The sequence below is a fragment of the Bufo bufo genome, chromosome 11 (assembly GCF_905171765.1).
Source record: "Bufo bufo chromosome 11, aBufBuf1.1, whole genome shotgun sequence".
In the NCBI taxonomy this organism is placed as follows: domain Eukaryota; kingdom Metazoa; phylum Chordata; class Amphibia; order Anura; family Bufonidae; genus Bufo; species Bufo bufo.
In genome coordinates this window covers 14,988,485-15,010,330 of record NC_053399.1, presented here as the reverse complement: position 1 = coordinate 15,010,330, position 21,846 = coordinate 14,988,485, and the positions used below count along the sequence as shown (strand labels likewise).

Below are 21,846 nucleotides of genomic sequence, written 5' to 3'. Positions count from 1 at the left end.
TTCTGGTGCCTAGTCTAAGTCTTCAGTGTCTCAGGTTTTGAGACCTTGAGATGCAAAGGTCATCTACCCCTCCATTACCGTGGACCATGACATCAAGAGCTGGAATCAAGGATCTCAGGAACCAGATGTGGTTCTTGGCCCCCCCTGCAAGTTTGACCTTAAAGGGATAGTCTGCTTTAAAAAGAAGTACCCATATAGGGAATTGTGAGTTAATTAAGGGTAAAGGTCTCCCATTCATGACCTTCATGTATTAGTCAGAGCAAACTGTAGCTATGAAGAGTTATCGTTCACTCTGGAGGACCCGACACATCAATGCATTAGTCTACTTCCACACTAGCGTTTTGGCTTTCTGTTTGTGAGATCCGTTCAGGGCTCAGCGGTCCAAAATGGATCAGTTTTGCCCTAATGTATTCTGAATGGAAAAGGATCCGCTCAGGATGCATCAGTTTGCCTCCGATCCGTCTCCATTCCTGCAGCGTTTTTCTGTCCGCCTGACAAAGCGGTGCAAAACGGATTCGTCCTGGCACACAATGTAAGTCAATGGGGACTGATCCGTTTTCTCTGACACAATCTGGCACGATAGAAAACTGATCCGTCCCCATTAACTTTCAATGGTGTTCAAGACGGATCGGGTATGGCTATAGAAGACATAATACAACCGGATGCATGCAGTTGTATTATTGTAACGGAAGCGTTTTTGCAGATCCATGACGGATCCGCAAAAAACGCTTGTGTGAAAGTAGCCTAAACAAAGACAATCCATTGATCTCAATGAGAATTGTGTAATTCTTAATTTCACCTGCGGTGGCGCTGCAGGGTAAGTGAACACCTGTTGCAAACTTCACCCACTGATTACAGCTGATCGCTGTGATCAGTTCCCACCCTACCCAGCTGTAACCCTATACTGATATCACTGCACCTCATCAGTAAACCATTACGCTATACACTGGTCTGTCTTACCTGACAACATCTGAGGTTCCTCCAAGTCTTCACTCTTGGGTTCCTCTGGTGTAGACATCTTCTCATCTTCATTATATTCTATCTTCTTCTTTCCCCTCATGCTTCTCCTCCATTTCTCCACCAGAGAACCGGCTCCTTCAGGTGGACCTTTACTTTCCAGAGAGATGCAATCTTCCTTTTTTTCCACTTTGTTTGGGCTCCTCTTACTTAGTCTAAACACCAAAGACCCAAAAGTTTCCGGTTTGTCTGACAATTCAGGTTCCTCTGTGTGGTGCTGCTTTTTTAAGAATACTTTACTGGATCTCACATTCGAATCTTTTGCGAAAGGCGACTCTTCTTTCTCTGGAGAACTTATTTCTCCTGCTTCATTCGGCTTCTTATGATTTTTCTTACTCATTCTAAGACTTTCAATTTTTTTCAGAAAACTTAGATTTTTCTCAGGGGACTTCGGGAGATTTCCATTATCTATGCTGACCAGTAGCTCGTCTTCTGTAGATTTTGGGTGGGATCTGTTAGCAGAGGTCTCCATGGTTGTCCAAAAACCCTTGCTCTATACCTGATGATACAAAAACATAGATTGTTTGCTGCCATCATGATAATTGAGGGAATTTCTATTTTTCTGGATAGATTGTTAGGTGTTTTCCAGTGAGAAGCTGCATCGGCTTGTAAACTACAGGACACTGGGCATACCTACCATCATGGGTGTAACTTACCAGGGATTCCAGGGTGTAACTTACCAGGGGGGCAGCAACTTTAGAGATCCATTTTCCACTTAGAAATGAGGTACAGTTATGATAACTACAGTATATTTGGATGGTGGTCAGGGGGTGGAAAATTAAATGTGCCCCATGTTTTACTCTGGAGTTGTGTGGCTATCTCTGCTGTGTGCATCATCCCTTCTCCGCAGCATTAGCCCCTACATTATTCTTGTGATTATGATATCATAATGCGACACCATTACATGGTTTTTCTTACACTGAGATGTCACAGTGCAGATGGTGACACTTCAGAGGACAGTGATGTCACAGTACAGGATAATGAACACAGTGATGTCACAGTACAGGGATAATAAACACAGTGATGTCACAGTACAGATGGTGAAACCTTAAGGGGAGCTTTATCAAAGACTAGCATTTAATGCCAGGATAATAAAAAAAACTGTGATGTCACAGTAAAGGAATAATACACACAGTGATGTCACAGTACAGGGATAATAAACACAGTGATGTCACAGTACAGGGATAATAAACACAGTGATGTCACAGTACAGGGATAATAAACACAGTGATGTCACAGTACAGGATAATAAACACAGTGATGTCACAGTACAGGGATAATAAACACAGTGATGTCACAGTACAGGGATAATAAACACAGTGATGTCACAGTACAGGGATAATAAACACAGTGATGTCACAGTACAGGGATAATAAACACAGTGATGTCACAGTACAGGGATAATACACACAGTGATGTCACAGTACAGGAATAATACACACAGTGATGTCACAGTGCAGGGATAATACACACAGTGATGTCACAGTACAGGGATAATAAACACAGTGATGTCACAGTACAGGATAATAAACACAGTGATGTCACAGTACAGGGATAATGAACACAGTGATGTCACAGTACAGAGATAATAAACACAGTGATGTCACAGTGCAGGATAATAAACACAGTGATGTCACAGTACAGGGATAATAAACACAGTGATGTCACAGTGCAGGGATAATAAACACAGTGATGTCACAGTACAGGGATAATAAACACAGTGATGTCACAGTAAAGGGATAATAAACACAGTGATGTCACAGTACAGGGATAATAAACACAGTGATGTCCCATTACAGGGATAATAAACACAGTGATGTCACAGTACACGGATAATAAACACAGTGATGTCACAGTACAGGGATAAAGAACACAGTGATGTCACAGTACATAGATAATAAACACAGTGATGTCACAGTACAGGGATAATAAACACAGTGATGTCACAGTACAGGGATAATAAACACAGTGATGTCACAGTGCAGGGATAATAAATACAGTGATGTCACAGTACAGGGATAATACACACAGTGATGTCACAGTACAGGAATAATACACACAGTGATGTCACAGTGCAGGGATAATACACACAGTGATGTCACAGTACAGGGATAATAAACACAGTGATGTCACAGTACAGGATAATGAACACAGTGATGTCACAGTACAGAGATAATAAACACAGTGATGTCACAGTACAGGATAATAAACACAGTGATGTCACAGTACAGGGATAATAAACACAGTGATGTCACAGTGCAGGGATAATAAACACAGTGATGTCACAGTACAGGGATAATAAACACAGTGATGTCACAGTAAAGGGATAATAAACACAGTGATGTCACAGTACAGGGATAATAAACACAGTGATGTCCCATTACAGGGATAATAAACACAGTGATGTCACAGTACACGGATAATAAACACAGTGATGTCACAGTACATAGATAATAAACACAGTGATGTCACAGAACAGGGATAATAAACACAGTGATGTCACAGTACAGGGATAATAAACACAGTGATGTCACAGTACAGGGATAATAAACACAGTGATGTCACAGTACAGGGATAATAAACACAGTGATGTCACAGTACAGGATAATAAACACAGTGATGTCACAGTACAGGGATAATAAACACAGTGATGTCACAGTACAGGGATAATAAACACAGTGATGTCACAGTACAGGGATAATAAACACAGTGATGTCACAGTACAGGGATAATAAACACAGTGATGTCACAGTACAGGGATAATACACACAGTGATGTCACAGTACAGGAATAATACACACAGTGATGTCACAGTGCAGGGATAATACACACAGTGATGTCACAGTACAGGGATAATAAACACAGTGATGTCACAGTACAGGATAATAAACACAGTGATGTCACAGTACAGGGATAATGAACACAGTGATGTCACAGTACAGAGATAATAAACACAGTGATGTCACAGTGCAGGATAATAAACACAGTGATGTCACAGTACAGGGATAATAAACACAGTGATGTCACAGTGCAGGGATAATAAACACAGTGATGTCACAGTACAGGGATAATAAACACAGTGATGTCACAGTAAAGGGATAATAAACACAGTGATGTCACAGTACAGGGATAATAAACACAGTGATGTCCCATTACAGGGATAATAAACACAGTGATGTCACAGTACACGGATAATAAACACAGTGATGTCACAGTACAGGGATAAAGAACACAGTGATGTCACAGTACATAGATAATAAACACAGTGATGTCACAGTACAGGGATAATAAACACAGTGATGTCACAGTACAGGGATAATAAACACAGTGATGTCACAGTGCAGGGATAATAAATACAGTGATGTCACAGTACAGGGATAATACACACAGTGATGTCACAGTACAGGAATAATACACACAGTGATGTCACAGTGCAGGGATAATACACACAGTGATGTCACAGTACAGGGATAATAAACACAGTGATGTCACAGTACAGGATAATGAACACAGTGATGTCACAGTACAGAGATAATAAACACAGTGATGTCACAGTACAGGATAATAAACACAGTGATGTCACAGTACAGGGATAATAAACACAGTGATGTCACAGTGCAGGGATAATAAACACAGTGATGTCACAGTACAGGGATAATAAACACAGTGATGTCACAGTAAAGGGATAATAAACACAGTGATGTCACAGTACAGGGATAATAAACACAGTGATGTCCCATTACAGGGATAATAAACACAGTGATGTCACAGTACACGGATAATAAACACAGTGATGTCACAGTACATAGATAATAAACACAGTGATGTCACAGAACAGGGATAATAAACACAGTGATGTCACAGTACAGGGATAATAAACACAGTGATGTCACAGTGCAGGGATAATAAATACAGTGATGTCACAGTACAGGTATAATAAACGCAGTGATGTCACAGTACAGGGATAATAAACACAGTGATGTCACAGTACAGGGATAATAAACACAGTGATGTCACAGTGCAGGGATAATAAATACAGTGATGTCACAGTACAGGTATAATAAACGCAGTAATGTCACAGTACAGGGATAATAAACACAGTGATGTCACAGTACAGGGATAATAAACACAGTGATGTCACAGTGCAGGGATAATAAATACAGTGATGTCACAGTACAGGTATAATAAACGCAGTGATGTCACAGTACAGGGATAATACACACAGTGATGTCACAGTGCAGGGATAATAAACGCATTGATGTCACAGTACAGGGAAAATAAACACAGTGATGTCACAGTACAGGGATAATCAACACAGTGATGTCACAGTACAGGGATAATCAACACAGTGATGTCACAGTTCAGAGATAATAAACACAGTGATGTCACAGTACAGGATAATAAACAGTGATGTCACAGTACAGGGATAATAAACGCAGTGATGTCACAGTACAGAGATAATAAACACAGTGATGTCACAGTACAGGGATAATAAACACAGTGATGTCACAGTACAGGGATAATAAACACAGTGATGTCACAGTACAGAGATAATAAACACAGTGATGTCACAGTACAGGGATAATAAACACAGTGATGTCACAGTACACGGATAATAAACACAGTGATGTCACAGTACAGGGATAATAAACACAGTGATGTCACAGTAAAGGGATAATAAACACAGTGATGTCACAGTACAGAGATAATAAACACAGTGATGTCACAGTACAGGGATAATAAACACAGTGATGTCACAGTACACAGATAATAAACACAGTGATGTCACAGTACATAGATAATAAACACAGTGATGTCAGAGTACAGGGATAATAAACACAGTGATGTCACAGTACAGGGATAATAAACATAGTGATGTCACAGTAAAGGGATAATAAACACAGTGATGTCACAGTACAGGGATAATAAACACAGTGATGTCACAGTGCAGGGATAATACACACAGTGATGTCACAGTACAGGGATAATAAACACAGTGATGTCACAGTACAGGATAATAAACACAGTGATGTCACAGTACAGGATAATAAACACAGTGATGTCACAGTACAGAGACAATAAACACAGTGATGTCACAGTACAGGGATAATAAACACAGTGATGTCACAGTACAGGGATAATAAACACAGTGATGTCACAGTACAGGGATAATAAACACAGTGATGTCACAGTACAGAGATAATAAACACAGTGATGTCACAGTACAGGGATAATAAACACAGTGATGTCACAGTACACGGATAATAAACACAGTGATGTCACAGTACAGGGATAATAAACACAGTGATGTCACAGTAAAGGGATAATAAACACAGTGGTGTCACAGTACAGGGATAATAAACACAGTGATGTCACAGTACAGGGATAATAAACACAGTGATGTCACAGTACAGGGATAATAAACACAGTGATGTCACAGTACAGGGATAATAAACACAGTGATGTCACAGTACAGGGATAATAATAACAGTGATGTCACAGTACACGGATAATAAACACAGTGATGTCACAGTACAGGAATAATAAACACAGTGATGTCACAGTACAGAGATAATAAACACAGTGATGTCACAGTACAGGGATAATAAACACAGTGATGTCACAGTACACGGATAATAAACACAGTGATGTCACAGTACAGGGATAATAAACACAGTGATGTCACAGTAAAGGGATAATAAACACAGTGATGTCACAGTACAGAGATAATAAACACAGTGATGTCACAGTACAGGGATAATAAACATAGTGATGTCACAGTACAGGGATAATAAACACAGTGATGTCACAGTACAGAAATAATACACACAGTGATGTCACAGTACAGGGATAATACACACAGTGATGTCACAGTGCAGGGATAATAAACACAGTGATGTCACAGTACAGGGATAATAAACACAGTGATGTCACAGTACAGAGATAATAAACACAGTGATGTCACAGTACAGGATAATACACACAGGGATGTCACAGTACACAGATAATAAACACAGTGATGTCACAGTACAGGGATAATGAACACAGTGATGTCACAGTACATAGATAATAAACACAGTGATGTCAGAGTACAGGGATAATAAACACAGTGATGTCACATTACAGGGATAATAAACATAGTGATGTCACAGTAAAGGGATAATACACACAGTGATGTCACAGTGCAGGGATAATAAACACAGTGATGTCACAGTACAGGGATAATAAACACAGTGATGTCACAGTGCAGGGATAATACACACAGTGATGTCACAGTACAGGATAATAAACACAGTGATGTCACAGTACAGAGATAATAAACACAGTGATGTCACAGTACAGGGATAATACACACAGTGATGTCACAGTACAGAGATAATACACACACAGGTAGAAATATGCTCATCAGATTTCATTTTGCTATCTCAGGCACATTTCTCACTATTTTTTCTGTCCTCAGTTTTTTATGCTCATCACCAGTAACCCTAGATGGCGTGTGTTTCCCTGTCCAATTTACAGTTGCTTATTCACCCACTGCAATGGAAATTCCCTGTTAATATTTCCTTATTTGAATAAAGCCCGTTACTCAGCAACTCTAATTGGGAGGTTCATTCACAAATTCTGTTCTGAGTTTGACAAATAGTTCCTCACTATATTCAGTTTCCATTCCTGCGACTTACAATTTCATTCTAAATTGTATATATTGTTTTCATTCTTTCCATGTTTATCAGAATAGTACTCACCATAATTATCTTGAACTGAGCACCAGGTCTGGTCCCGGGTTGCCGCTTCCTTACCAGCATGAGAATGCTATTCTATTAATGCCCTGAGAAAGGAGGCGGATCTCCTCCTAAATGTGTCGCCCTCGTCCACTTATTTTATGTATTTTCTTTTAATAAAGTATGCCCATCATTTGTATGACCAACGCCCCACAGATCCTGTCTTACCTGCAACTTTTCATCACTGCGTTTATCATCCTGTACTATGACATCACTGTGTGTATTATCCTGTACTGTGACATCACTGTGTGTATTATCCTGTACTGTGACATCACTGTGTGTATTATCCCTGTACTGTGACATCACTGTGTGTATTATCCTGTACTGTGACATCACTGTGTTTATTATCCTGTACTGTGACATCACTGTGTTTATTATCCCTGTACTGTGACATCACTGTGTTTATTATCCTTTACTGTGACATCACTGTGTTTATTATCTCTGTAGTGTGACATCACTGTGTTTATTATCCCTGTACTGTGACATCACTGTGTGTATTATCTCTGTACTGTGACATCACTGTGTTTATTATCCTGTACTGTGACATCACTGTGTGTATTATCCCTGTACTGTGACATCACTTTGTGTATTATCCCTGTACTGTGACATCACTGTGTGTATTATCCTGTACTGTGACATCACTGTGTGTATTATCCCTGTACTGTGACATCACTGTGTTTATTATCCCTGTACTGTGACATCACTGTGTTTATTATCCCTGTACTGTGACATCACTGTGTTTATTATCCCTGTACTGTGACATCACTGTGTGTATTATCTCAGTACTGTGACATCACTGTGTGTATTATCCCTGTACTGTGACATCACTGTGTGTATTATCTCTGTACTGTGACATCACTGTGTTTATTATCCCTGTACAGTGACATCACTGTGTGTATTATCCCTGTACTGTGACATCACTGTGTTTATTATCCCTGTACTGTGACATCACTGTGTTTATTATCCCTGTGCTGTGACATCACTTTGTGTATTATCCCTGTACTGTGACATCACTGTGTGTATTATCCTGTACTGTGACATCACTGTGTTTATTATCCTGTACTGTGACATCACTGTGTGTATTATCCCTGTACTGTGACATCACTTTGTGTATTATCCCTGTACTGTGACATCACTGTGTGTATTATCCTGTACTGTGACATCACTGTGTGTATTATCCCTGTACTGTGACATCACTATGTTTATTATCCCTGTACTGTGACAACACTGTTATTATCCTGTACTGTGACATCACTGTTATTATTATCCCTGTACTGTGACATCACTGTGTGTATTATCCCTGTACTGTGACATCACTGTGTGTATTATCCCTGTACTGTGACATCACTGTGTTTATTATCCCTGTACTGTGACATCACTGTGTTTATTATCCCTGCACTGTGACATCACTGTTATTATTATCCCTGTACTGTGTCATCACTGTGTGTATTATCCCTGTACTGTGACATCACTGTGTTTATTATCCCTGTACTGTGACATCACTGTGTTTATTATGCCTATACTGTGATATCACTGTGTTTATTATCTCTGTACTGTGACATCACTGTGTTTATTATCCCTGTACTGTGACATCACTGTGTGTATTATCCTTGTACTGTGACATCACTGTGTTTATTATCCCTGTACTGTGACATCACTGTGTTTATTATCCCTGTACTGTGACATCACTGTGTGTATTATCCTGTACTGTGACATCACTGTGTTTATTATCCTGTACTGTGACATCACTGTGTGTATTATCCTTGTACTGTGACATCACTGTGTTTATTATCCCTGTACTGTGACATCACTGTGTTTATTATCTCTGTGCTGTGACATCACTGTGTTTATTATCCCTGTACTGTGACATCACTATGTTTATTATCCCTGTACTGTGACATCACTGTGTGTATTATCCTGTACTGTGACATCACTGTGTTTATTATCCCTGTACTGTGACATCACTGTTATTATTATCCCTGTACTGTGACATCACTGTGTGTATTATCCCTGTACTGTGATATCACTGTTATTATTATCCCTGTACTGTGACATCACTGTGTTTATTATCCGTGCACTGTGACATCACTGTGTTTATTATCCCTGCACTGTGACATCACTGTGTGTATTATCCCTGCACTGTGACATCACTGTGTTTATTATCCCTGCACTGTGACATCACTGTTATTATTATCTCTGTACTGTGACATCACTGTGTTTATTATCCCTGTACTGTGACATCACTGTGTTTATTATCTCTGTACTGTGACATCACTGTTATTATTATCCCTGTACTGTGACATCACTGTGTGTATTATCCCTGTACTGTGACATCACTGTGTTTATTATCCCTGTACCGTGACATCACTGTGTTTATTATCCCTGTACTGTGACATCACTGTGTTTATTATCCCTGTACTGTGACATCACTGTTATTATTATCCCTGTACTGTGACATCACTGTTATTATCCTGTACTGTGACATCACTGTGTTTATTATCCCTGTACTGTGACATCACTGTTATTATTATCCCTGTACTGTGACATCACTGTGTGTATTATCCCTGTACTGTGACATCACTGTGTTTATTATCCCTGTACTGTGACATCACTGTGTTTATTATCCCTGCACTGTGACATCACTGTTATTATTATCCCTGTACTGTGTCATCACTGTGTGTATTATCCCTGTACTGTGACATCACTGTGTTTATTATCCCTGCACTGTGACATCACTGTTATTATTATCTCTGTACTGTGACATCACTGTGTTTATTATCTCTGTACTGTGACATCACTGTTATTATTATCCCTGTACTGTGACATCACTGTGTGTATTATCCCTGTACTGTGACATCACTGTGTTTATTATCCCTCTACCGTGACATCACTGTGTTTATTATCCCTGTACTGTGACATCACTGTGTTTATTATCCCTGTACTGTGACATCACTGTTATTATTATCCCTGTACTGTGACATCACTGTTATTATCCTGTACTGTGACATCACTGTTATTATTATCCCTGTACTGTGACATCACTGTGTGTATTATCCCTGTACTGTGACATCACTGTGTGTATTATCCCTGTACTGTGACATCACTGTGTTTATTATCCCTGTACTGTGACATCACTGTGTTTATTATCCCTGCACTGTGACATCACTGTTATTATTATCCCTGTACTGTGACATCACTGTGTGTATTATCCCTGTACTGTGACATCACTGTGTTTATTATCCCTGTACTGTGACATCACTGTGTTTATTATGCCTATACTGTGATATCACTGTGTTTATTATCTCTGTACTGTGACATCACTGTGTTTATTATCCCTGTACTGTGACATCACTGTGTTTATTATCCCTGTACTGTGACATCACTGTGTTTATTATCCCTGTACTGTGACATCACTGTGTGTATTATCCCTGTACTGTGACATCACTGTGTTTATTATCTCTGTACTGTGACATCACTGTGTTTATTATCCCTGTACTGTGACATCACTGTGTTTATTATCTCTGTACTGTGACATCACTGTGTGTATTATCCTGTACTGTGACATCACTGTGTTTATTATCCCTGTACTGTGACATCACTGTGTTTATTATCCCTGTACTGTGACATCACTGTGTTTATTATCCCTGTACTGTGACATCACTGTGTGTATTATCCTGTACTGTGACATCACTGTTTTTATTATCCTTTACTGTGACATCACTATGTTTATTATCCTGTACTGTGACATCACTGTGTGTATTATCCCTGTACTGTGACATCACTGTGTTTATTATCTCTGTACTGTGACATCACTGTGTTTATTATCCCTGTACTGTGACATCACTGTGTTTATTATCTCTGTACTGTGACATCACTGTGTGTATTATCCTGTACTGTGACATCACTGTGTTTATTATCCCTGTACTGTGACATCACTGTGTTTATTATCCCTGTACTGTGACATCACTGTGTTTATTATCCCTGTACTGTGACATCACTGTGTGTATTATCCTGTACTGTGACATCACTGTTTTTATTATCCTTTACTGTGACATCACTATGTTTATTATCCTGTACTGTGACATCACTATGTTTATTATCTCTGTACTGTGACATCACTGTTTTTATTATCCTGTACTGTGACATCACTGTGTTCATTATCCTGTACTGTGACATCACTGCATATATGGTTCTAACACTGAGGGACATCCCCTTTCTCACTGGTCCAGACCTTTGCTTTGTGTAGAAAATAATTTGAAGGTTCATTGTTTAATGCCTATTCCAGTAAAGAACATTAATCTTTTCCACCTAAGTCTTATCATTTATCATAGAATTGTATTCTGTGAAGATCTGTGCTTGCTGTCAGTAAATGGGAACACACTCCTTTCTTATCCAGAGGCTGACAACCCATCAACCTTAGCACCTATAGTTTTCTACAAGTGTACTCTGTTAGCTAATCCCCTCAGCACCCCAAACAATGTTCCTGTCTGAATAGTTTGATACAATGTATCAGTACAGATATAATGTATCCTTCTGGAATCCAGACTGTTTGGGTCACAGAGGACAATCTAGACCGAATACAACTGTAGCAAACCACTACTGGCAGTGGCGTACACACATTCCATGGGGCCCCGGTGCAAAACTAATCCATGGGGCCCCCTCCATCCCCCAACCCGCCGCTGCCCCCCCCACAACCTGCCTCCATCCCCACCCCCCCCTACTACCTCCCCTACCATTCACCCAACATGCCTCCCAACAGTACCGCTTTGTGCGGGACAGGCTGATTTTGGATGGCAATCCTTCTGTACTGCGATCTGTGGATGACGCACTGTTATGGGGGGATCTGTGGATGACGCACTGTTATGGGGGGGATCTGTGGATGACGCACTGTTATGGGGAGTATCTGTGGATGACGCACTGTTATGGTGAGTATCTGTGGATGACGCACTGTTATGGGGGGTATCTGTGGATGACGCACTGTTATGGGGGGTATCTGTGGATGACGCATTGTTATGGGGGGTATCTGTGGATGACGCACTGTTATGGGGGATATCTGTGGATGACGCACTGTTATGGGGAATATCTGTGGAGGGCACTTATGGGGGATATCTGTGGATGACACTTATGGGGGATATCTGTGGATGACACTTATGGGGGATATCTGTGGATGACACTTATGGGGGATATCTGTGGATGACACTTATGGGGGATATCTGTCTGCCTGCTTCATTCATAAAGTGGAAGGAGCAGACAGACGGGGCAGGAGGCGCATGACGGACATTTTGCAAGCAGCTTGAGCGGCGCGATATGGCTGTGCGGCCGCCCACCCGCGCCACTTAGACTTAAGGGAACACCTACTGCAGGGGCCAGGGTGGTCCACAGGCGGCCGGGCCCGGTCGCAACTGCGACCCCTGTATGTACGCCACTGTGTACTGGTAACTAAGACTGCTGCCATTCTCTGACAGCAAGCACAGATGTTGAAAAATGAATTCATTTTGTGCTCTGAAGATATACATCATACCCCAACACTGGGGTAAAGACCAAAAATGAAATTTCTTAAACCGTATTACATTTTAATGCAAACACACGCTTAGGAACAGCAAGCACAGGGATTAACCTCTTCCCAGCTGCACGAAAGTGTCCTAACAATGGAATATTCCAAGGGTTGTCACTTTTACTCACCATTGGGTGGAAGCGGAGGATTTTGTCGACTTTGTAGGATATCTTGTCCTAGCACACAGAAGGTTACAGCGCGAGTTCTTCCAACATGACAGTTGCACTTTCAGTTTTAGGAGTGAGGCTGGCATCATGTTTCCACCTGTCGCAGGGAAGTACCTTTTAACCATTAACTAGAGATCAAGGCAATTTTTTTAATGCATGTGCTGCAGATTTCAGTGCCTGTTATCAGCCATTTCTAGATCTGTAAGGCTGACCTTAGCTCTGAGGCTCCATATACTGTATGTGATTGATATCAGCGGCTCCTGATTGATTATAAAGCTCAAGAATTTTGGTTATTTGTTGTAAAATAAGATTTTCAAGCGAGACAAGTGGTGGCACCTAGACCATAAATTCCCCGCTGATGATGTCATCAGATTCCCCTTGCATAGGCTCCTGGTCCTTTGGGAACCCAAGAGTTGTTTCTTATGGAATGCCCGGCTCTCGACCGCTCATTTACAGTGTTCTTCCAGTTTTGTAGTCAGGGGCGGACTGGCCATAGACCCTACAGGGAAATTTCTCAGTGGGCCAATGCCCAGGGGGCCGCCTAAGGCCTCCTTATGGCCACCAGCAAGATATATAATGATCTGATGCTCTCAGCACTAATTAATGTAGGAGCATCAGGCACTAATCAGTGGCCGCAGGTGCCCTCCTAAATTCAATTGTATTGCCATCCTCAGGATAGTTTCATACTGCGGTGCGGGCTGCGGTATTTTGTGCTGCACTGTGGTATCTGGTTCTGCTGGGGCGGTATATTGTGCTGCACTGTGGTATCTGGTTCTGCTGGGGCAGTATATTGTGCTGCACTGTGATATTTGGTTCTGCTGGGGCAGTATATTGTGCTGCACAATGGTATTTGGTTGTGCTGGGGCAGCAGTTTGTTCTGCACTGTGAAATTTGGTTCTGCGGGGAAGTATATTGTGCTGCACTGTGGTATTTGGTTCTGCTGGGGCAGTATTTTGTGCTGCACTATGGTATTTGGTTCTGCTGGGGCAGAATATTGTGCTGCACTATGGTATTTGGTTCTGCTGGGGCAGTATTTTGTGCTGCACTGTGATATTTATTTCTGCTGGGGCAGTATTTTGTGCTGCACTGTGATATTTGGTTCTGCTGGGGCGGTATATTGTGCTGCACTATGGTATTTGGTTCTGCTGGGGCTGTATATTGTACTGCACTGTGGTATTTGGTTCTGCTGGGGCAGTATTTTGTGCTGCACTGTGGTATTTGGTTCTGCTGGGGCAGTATATTGTGCTGCACTGTGGTATTTGGTTCTGCTGGGGCAGTATTTTGTGCTGCACTATGGTATTTGGTTCTGCTGGGGCAGTATTTTGTGCTGCACTCTGATATTTGGTTCTGCTGGGGCAGTATATTGTGCTGCACTATGGTATTTGGTTCTGCTGGGGCAGTATTTTGTGCTGTACTGTGGTATTTGGTTCTGCTGGGGCAGTATTTTGTGCTGCACTATGGTATTTGGTTCTGCTGGGGCGGTATATTGTGCTGCACTATGGTATTTGGTTCTGCTGGGGCAGTATTTTGTGCTGCACTGTGATATTTGGTTCTGCTGGGGCAGTATTTTGTGCTGCACTGTGATATTTGGTTCTGCTGGGGCGGTATATTGCACTGCACTATGGTATTTGGTTCTGCTGGGGCGGTATTTTGCGCTGCACTGTGATATTTGGTTCTGCTGGGGCAGTATTTTGTGCTGCACTATGATATTTGGTTCTGCTGGGGCAGTATTTTGTGCTGCACTGTGATATTTGGTTCTGCTGGGGCAGTATTTTGTGCTGCACTGTGATATTTGGTTCTGCTGGGGCGGTATATTGTGCTGCACTATGGTATTTGGTTCTGCTGGGGCTGTATATTGTACTGCACTGTGGTATTTGGTTCTGCTGGGGCAGTATTTTGTGCTGCACTGTGGTATTTGGTTCTGCTGGGGCAGTATATTGTGCTGCACTGTGGTATTTGGTTCTGCTGGGGCAGTATTTTGTGCTGCACTCTGATATTTGGTTCTGCTGGGGCAGTATATTGTGCTGCACTATGGTATTTGGTTCTGCTGGGGCAGTATATTGTGCTGCACTGTGATATTTGGTTCTGCTGGGGCAGTATTTTGTGCTGTACTGTGGTATTTGGTTCTGCTGGGGCAGTATTTTGTGCTGCACTATGGTATTTGGTTCTGCTGGGGCAGTATTTTGTGCTGCACTGTGATATTTGGTTCTGCTGGGGCAGTATTTTGTGCTGCACTGTGATATTTGGTTCTGCTGGGGCGGTATATTGCACTGCACTATGGTATTTGGTTCTGCGGGGGCGGTATTTTGCGCTGCACTGTGATATTTGGTTCTGCTGGGGCAGTATTTTGTGCTGCACTGTGGTATTTGGTTCTGCTGGGGCAGTATATTGTGTTGCACTGTGGTATTTGGTTCTGCTGGGGCAGTATTTTGTGCTGCACTATGGTATTTGGTTCTGCTGGGGCAGTATTTTGTGCTGCACTGTGATATTTGGTTCTGCTGGGGCAGTATTTTGTGCTGCACTGTGATATTTGGTTCTGCTGGGGCAGTATATTGTGCTACACTATGGTATTTGGTTCTGCTGGGGCGGTATTTTGCGCTGCACTGTGATATTTGGTTCTGCTGGGGCAGTATTTTGTGCTGCACTCTGATATTTGGTTCTGCTGGGGCAGTATATTGTACTGCACTATGGTATTTGGTTCTGCTGGGGCAGTATTTTGTGCTGCACTCTGATATTTGGTTCTGCTGGGGCAGTATTTTGTGCTGCACTGTGGTATTTGGTTCTGCTGGGGCAGTATTTTGTGCTGCACTCTGATATTTGGTTCTGCTGGGGCAGTATATTGTGCTGCACTGTGGTATTTGGTTCTGCTGGGGCAGTATATTGTGCTGCACTGTGGTATTTGGTTCTGCTGGGGCAGTATTTTGTGCTGCACTATGGTATTTGGTTCTGCTGGGGCAGTATTTTGTGCTGCACTGTGATATTTGGTTCTGCTGGGGCAGTATTTTGTGCTGCACTGTGATATTTGGTTCTGCTGGGGCAGTATATTGTGCTACACTATGGTATTTGGTTCTGCTGGGGCGGTATTTTGCGCTGCACTGTGATATTTGGTTCTGCTGGGGCAGTATTTTGTGCTGCACTCTGATATTTGGTTCTGCTGGGGCAGTATATTGTACTGCACTATGGTATTTGGTTCTGCTGGGGCAGTATATTGTGCTGCACTGTGGTATTTGGTTCTGCTGGGGCAGTATTTTGTGCTGCACTCTGATATTTGGTTCTGCTGGGGCAGTATATTGTACTGCACTATGGTATTTGGTTCTGCTGGGGCAGTATTTTGTGCTGCACTCTGATATTTGGTTCTGCTGGGGCAGTATTTTGTGCTGCACTGTGGTATTTGGTTCTGCTGGGGCAGTATTTTGTGCTGCACTCTGATATTTGGTTCTGCTGGGGCAGTATATTGTGCTGCACTGTGGTATTTGGTTCTGCTGGGGCAGTATATTGTGCTGCACTGTGGTATTTGGTTCTGCTGGGGCAGTATTTTGTGCTGCACTATGGTATTTGGTTCTGCTGGGGCAGTATTTTGTGCTGCACTGTGATATTTGGTTCTGCTGGGGCAGTATTTTGTGCTGCACTGTGATATTTGGTTCTGCTGGGGCAGTATATTGTGCTACACTATGGTATTTGGTTCTGCTGGGGCGGTATTTTGCGCTGCACTGTGATATTTGGTTCTGCTGGGGCAGTATTTTGTGCTGCACTCTGATATTTGGTTCTGCTGGGGCAGTATATTGTACTGCACTATGGTATTTGGTTCTGCTGGGGCAGTATATTGTGCTGCACTGTGGTATTTGGTTCTGCTGGGGCAGTATTTTGTGCTGCACTCTGATATTTGGTTCTGCTGGGGCAGTATATTGTACTGCACTATGGTATTTGGTTCTGCTGGGGCAGTATATTGTGCTGCACTGTGGTATTTGGTTCTGCTGGGGCAGTATTTTGTGCTGCACTCTGATATTTGGTTCTGCTGGGGCAGTATTTTGTGCTTCACTGTGGTATTTGGTTCTGCTGGGGCAGTATTTTGTGCTGCACTATGGTATTTGGTTTTGCAGAGGCAGTATTTTGTGCTGCACTCTGATATTTGGTTCTGCTGGGGCAGTATATTGTGCTGCACTGTGGTATTTGGTTCTGCTGGGGCAGTATATTGTGCTGCACTGTGGTATTTGGTTCTGCTGGGGCAGTATTTTGTGCTGCACTATGGTATCTGGTTCTGCTGGGGCAGTATATTGTGCTGCACTGTGGTATTTGGCTCTGCTGGGGCAGTATTTTGTGCTGCACTATGGTATTTGGCTCTGCTGGGGCAGTATATTGTGCTGCACTGTGGTATTTGGTTCTGCTGGGGAAGTATATTGTGCTGCACTGTGGTATTTGGTTCTGCTGGGGCAGTATTTTGTGCTGCACTATGGTATCTGGTTCTGCTGGGGCAGTATATTGTGCTGCACTGTGGTATTTGGTTCTGCTGGGGCAGTATTTTGTGCTGCACTATGGTATTTGGCTCTGCTGGGGCAGTATATTGTGCTGCACTGTGGTATTTGGTTCTGCTGGGGCAGTATATTGTGCTGCACTGTGGTATTTGGTTCTGCTGGGGCAGTATTTTGTGCTGCACTATGGTATCTGGTTCTGCTGGGGCAGTATATTGTGCTGCACTGTGGTATTTGGCTCTGCTGGGGCAGTATATTGTGCTGCACTGTGGTATTTGGCTCTGCTGGGGCAGTATATTGTGCTGCACTGTGGTATTTGGTTCTGCTGGGGCAGTATTTTGTGCTGTACTGTGGTATTTGGCTCTGCTGGGGCAGTATTTTGTGCTGCACTGTGGTATTTGGCTCTGCTGGGGCAGTATATTGTGCTGCACTATGGTATTTGGCTCTGCTGGGGCGGTATATTGTGCTGCACTATGGTATTTGGCTCTGCTGGGGCAGTATATTGTGCTGCACTGTGGTATTTGGTTCTGCTGGGGCGGTATATTGTGCTGCACTGTGGTATTTGGTTCTGCTGGGGCAGTATATTGTGCTGCACTGTGGTATTTGGTTCTGCTGGGGCAGTATATTGTGCTGCACTGTGATATTTGGTTCTGCTGGGGCAGTATTTTGTGCTGCACTGTGATATTTGGCTCTGCTGGGGCAGTATTTTGTGCTGCACTGTGGTATTTGGCTCTGCTGGGGCAGTATATTGTGCTGCACTGTGGTATTTGGCTCTGCTGGGGCAGTATATTGTGCTGCACTATGGTATTTGGCTCTGCTGGGGCGGTATATTGTGCTGCACTATGGTATTTGGCTCTGCTGGGGCAGTATATTGTGCTGCACTGTGGTATTTGGTTCTGCTGGGGCAGTATATTGTGCTGCACTGTGGTATTTGGTTCTGCTGGGGCAGTATATTGTGCTGCACTGTGATATTTGGTTCTGCTGGGGCAGTATTTTGTGCTGCACTGTGATATTTGGTTCTGCTGGGGCAGTATATTGTGCTGCACAGTGGTATTTGGCTGTGCTGGGGCAGTATATTGTGCTGCACTGTGATATTTGGTTCTGCTGGGGCGGTATATTGTGCTGCACTGTGATATTTGGTTCTGATGGGGCAGTATTTTGTGCTGCACTGTGGTATTTGGTTCTGCTGGGGCAGTATTTTGTGCTGCACTTTGATATTTGGCTCTGCTGGGGCAGTATATTGTGCTGCACTGTGGTATCTGGTTCTGCTGGGGCGGTATATTGTTCTGCTGTACAGTATTGCCCGCTCTGCCTACATCTGGTGACCCTGCCTTCTTATTTTGCCCGGCTTCCTGTCAGCTTCGACCTGCCTAGAACATGGGGACACTTTTAGGATTTTTTCCAGGGCCACTCCCAGTCCGCCCCTGTTCGTAGTCACATAAACTAATAGGAAACTGGATTATCAACAATTATATAATATCATCCCTCGCACTGTGATGGGGACAATCCAAAAATATCAAATACGGGTATGAACTTACGATTCTCCACTATATCCCTGCTGTCGACATCATGCCCTATCTGTATGTGCTAATACAAGGGTGTCAAACTCGCAGCCCTCCAGCTGTTGCAAAACTGCAACTCTCAGCATGCCCCGATAGCTGTAGGCTGTTCGGGCATGATGGAAGTTGTAGTTTCATAACAGCTGGAGGACTACAAGTTGAACACCCCTTGTTAATATATTGATGAAAGGTAGGTACTGTCAGTGCTCTCTATAAGACACCACTAAAGGGTGATCTGCATATGACTGTGTATGGGAGTTGCACAGATGTGCCCCCTAGTGGTGGAAACAGGTATCTGAGATTTTTACCAGTATGCGTGTGAAGAAAAAGGTCTCGAAGACACCAGAAGCCTATGAAACAAATGTCCCAAATCATTTACACTTCTGATTTATTAGAAAAAAAAAAAAAACATGTAATAGTGAATACACATTAATCTTCGGGTAACGGGAAAACTTTTTCCTGTTCATTTTAGGAGGTTCCAGCGCGGAAATCTGTATTTCACCAGCAATTTTTTCTAATCTTTATAACTTTTCCTTTATAATCCATCCCGCTGCTCTGTAATCTTTGACTAAATGTTCATGTCGACGAAGTTCTGAGCGGCTGATTAGTAACGGAAACGAGTTCGCTTTGCACTTTAATAAATAACTCCAAAGTATTTGGGAAATCCAGAATATTTGGATCTGTAAGAAGTCATGGATTTTACAATAAAGGGGGACTCCTGCAGACACTAGATTATCCAATTGTACATTTCCTTAGTATGGAGGAGGGTGAGTATGGTGCTGTCATTCAACCAGAGGGCCTTTCACCGCTCCTGACCGGCCTGTTTGAATAGCTTCATGCATTTCCCATGTAATAACAATTCTGGGGCATCTATTCTTATGACTCTATGTTGTGCCGTTCCTTTATTATTTCTACTAGAAGTTATGAATGATTTGCTAGCAGTCTGCAGTGAGGGTACAAAGGGGTGGTAACCAGATGGCGGGGGTCCCTGCACAGTCTGAAAATGGCAGCACTGATTGGATAGAGTGAGTCTGTGTGTAGTGTCCCACTAGGTAGGCGTGGGCACTACACAAGGGTCAATTGGGTGACGTGTTACTCCTGCTCACAAGGGACAGAAATATTATATTTAACTGTGCACTTTAATGTATTTTTCTATGTGTTTTTCCATGCAATGTTTCCCTTGTTTCATGCATAGCAGGCCTATTAGGGTGTAGTTAGGCATCCTAGACACTAGAGGGAGATAGGGAGCCCCTAGTATAAATGTCCAGGTCCAGACAGGGAGGAGGGAGATCATAGTCAGGAGTCTGTGGAGACAGAAGTGAGAAGGCACCAGCCAGAGATATGCTGAGGGCCTCCTCCTGACATGCAGCTTGATAGCCCTGGCTGCTAGCTATGACCAGGAGGCTAGTGAAGAACCCTAGCCTACCTGCAGATCAAGTGAGCCTCAGTTAGCTCAGAAGATACCCCAGTAGTAGGACAGGACCTCCTGGGAGAAACCTGCAGCTTCCCTACCAAGCAAGGACATTACCAGTCAGATAAGTACCCTGATGGGCAGAGGATCTATAAAGTAAAGTGCAAGGGTCAATACTGGAGGAAGGATTTATATACCAAGGATTAAAGCCAGCAATTAGGCATCCAGGCCTTGGGATCCAGCCAGCTAGAATAGCTGAAGGGGATAGAGCAGCGTTGCACTGCAAAGCATTAACTGTTTACCCTCCAAGTATCTTGCATGATTAATACCTGCCACTATTGAAAGTCAACCTGCTTGTGGAATATTGTTCAAGGGACTGCATCATCATTATCAACTGTAACTGTCTGTACAAAGTTGGACTGTTTTTCCAAAGTAAAGCAACGTTTGGTTCACCAACTGTGTACTCATTTAATCCTTCTACAAATCGGTGTGCCACCGTTACAGGCACTGGCGTCACGAATCTTAAAGGGACCTTACCTAAGGCACTCAAAACACCTACAACACCCAGGGCACCTCACACACCATCAGGTCTGGTCCCTATCTACAGAGTGTGCCCCAGAGGAACTAGTGTCTGCCTCTCCTTCACTGTTGCATGCCTGCCCAGGGTTCTCCTCAGAAAAGTGAGTAACCCTCGATTGCCCATACCGTGACCTCACTGTCGCTATACCCTGCAGGTCTGGCGTGTTGCATAAATTGGCGTCACAAACAGGATACGAACATTCCTGCGCCATTGCGGATACAAAAACTGTGTGCTGTTATTTGCCTTAAAGTGACCAAGCCCTAATTGCTTTATTGAAAAATTGCTGGGCCAAAGAACTGTCATAATTTGC

General features: G+C 42.8%; 1 protein-coding gene across 1 annotated transcript in view; it reads right to left on the bottom strand.

Annotated features, from left to right (window-relative positions):
• Nucleotides 1-13,606, bottom strand: part of EXOC3L4 (exocyst complex component 3 like 4) — a 50,244-nt gene extending 36,638 nt beyond the window's left edge. Inside the window, exons 1-2 of the mRNA XM_040412266.1 lie at nucleotides 13,479-13,606; nucleotides 961-1,516 (exon numbers count right to left, since the gene is read on the bottom strand). Of these exons, the coding sequence (XP_040268200.1) occupies nucleotides 961-1,489 (529 nt within the window). The 5' untranslated portion in view covers nucleotides 1,490-1,516; nucleotides 13,479-13,606. The remainder of the gene's footprint in view (nucleotides 1-960; nucleotides 1,517-13,478) is intronic.
• Nucleotides 13,607-21,846: the final 8,240 nt, after the last annotated feature.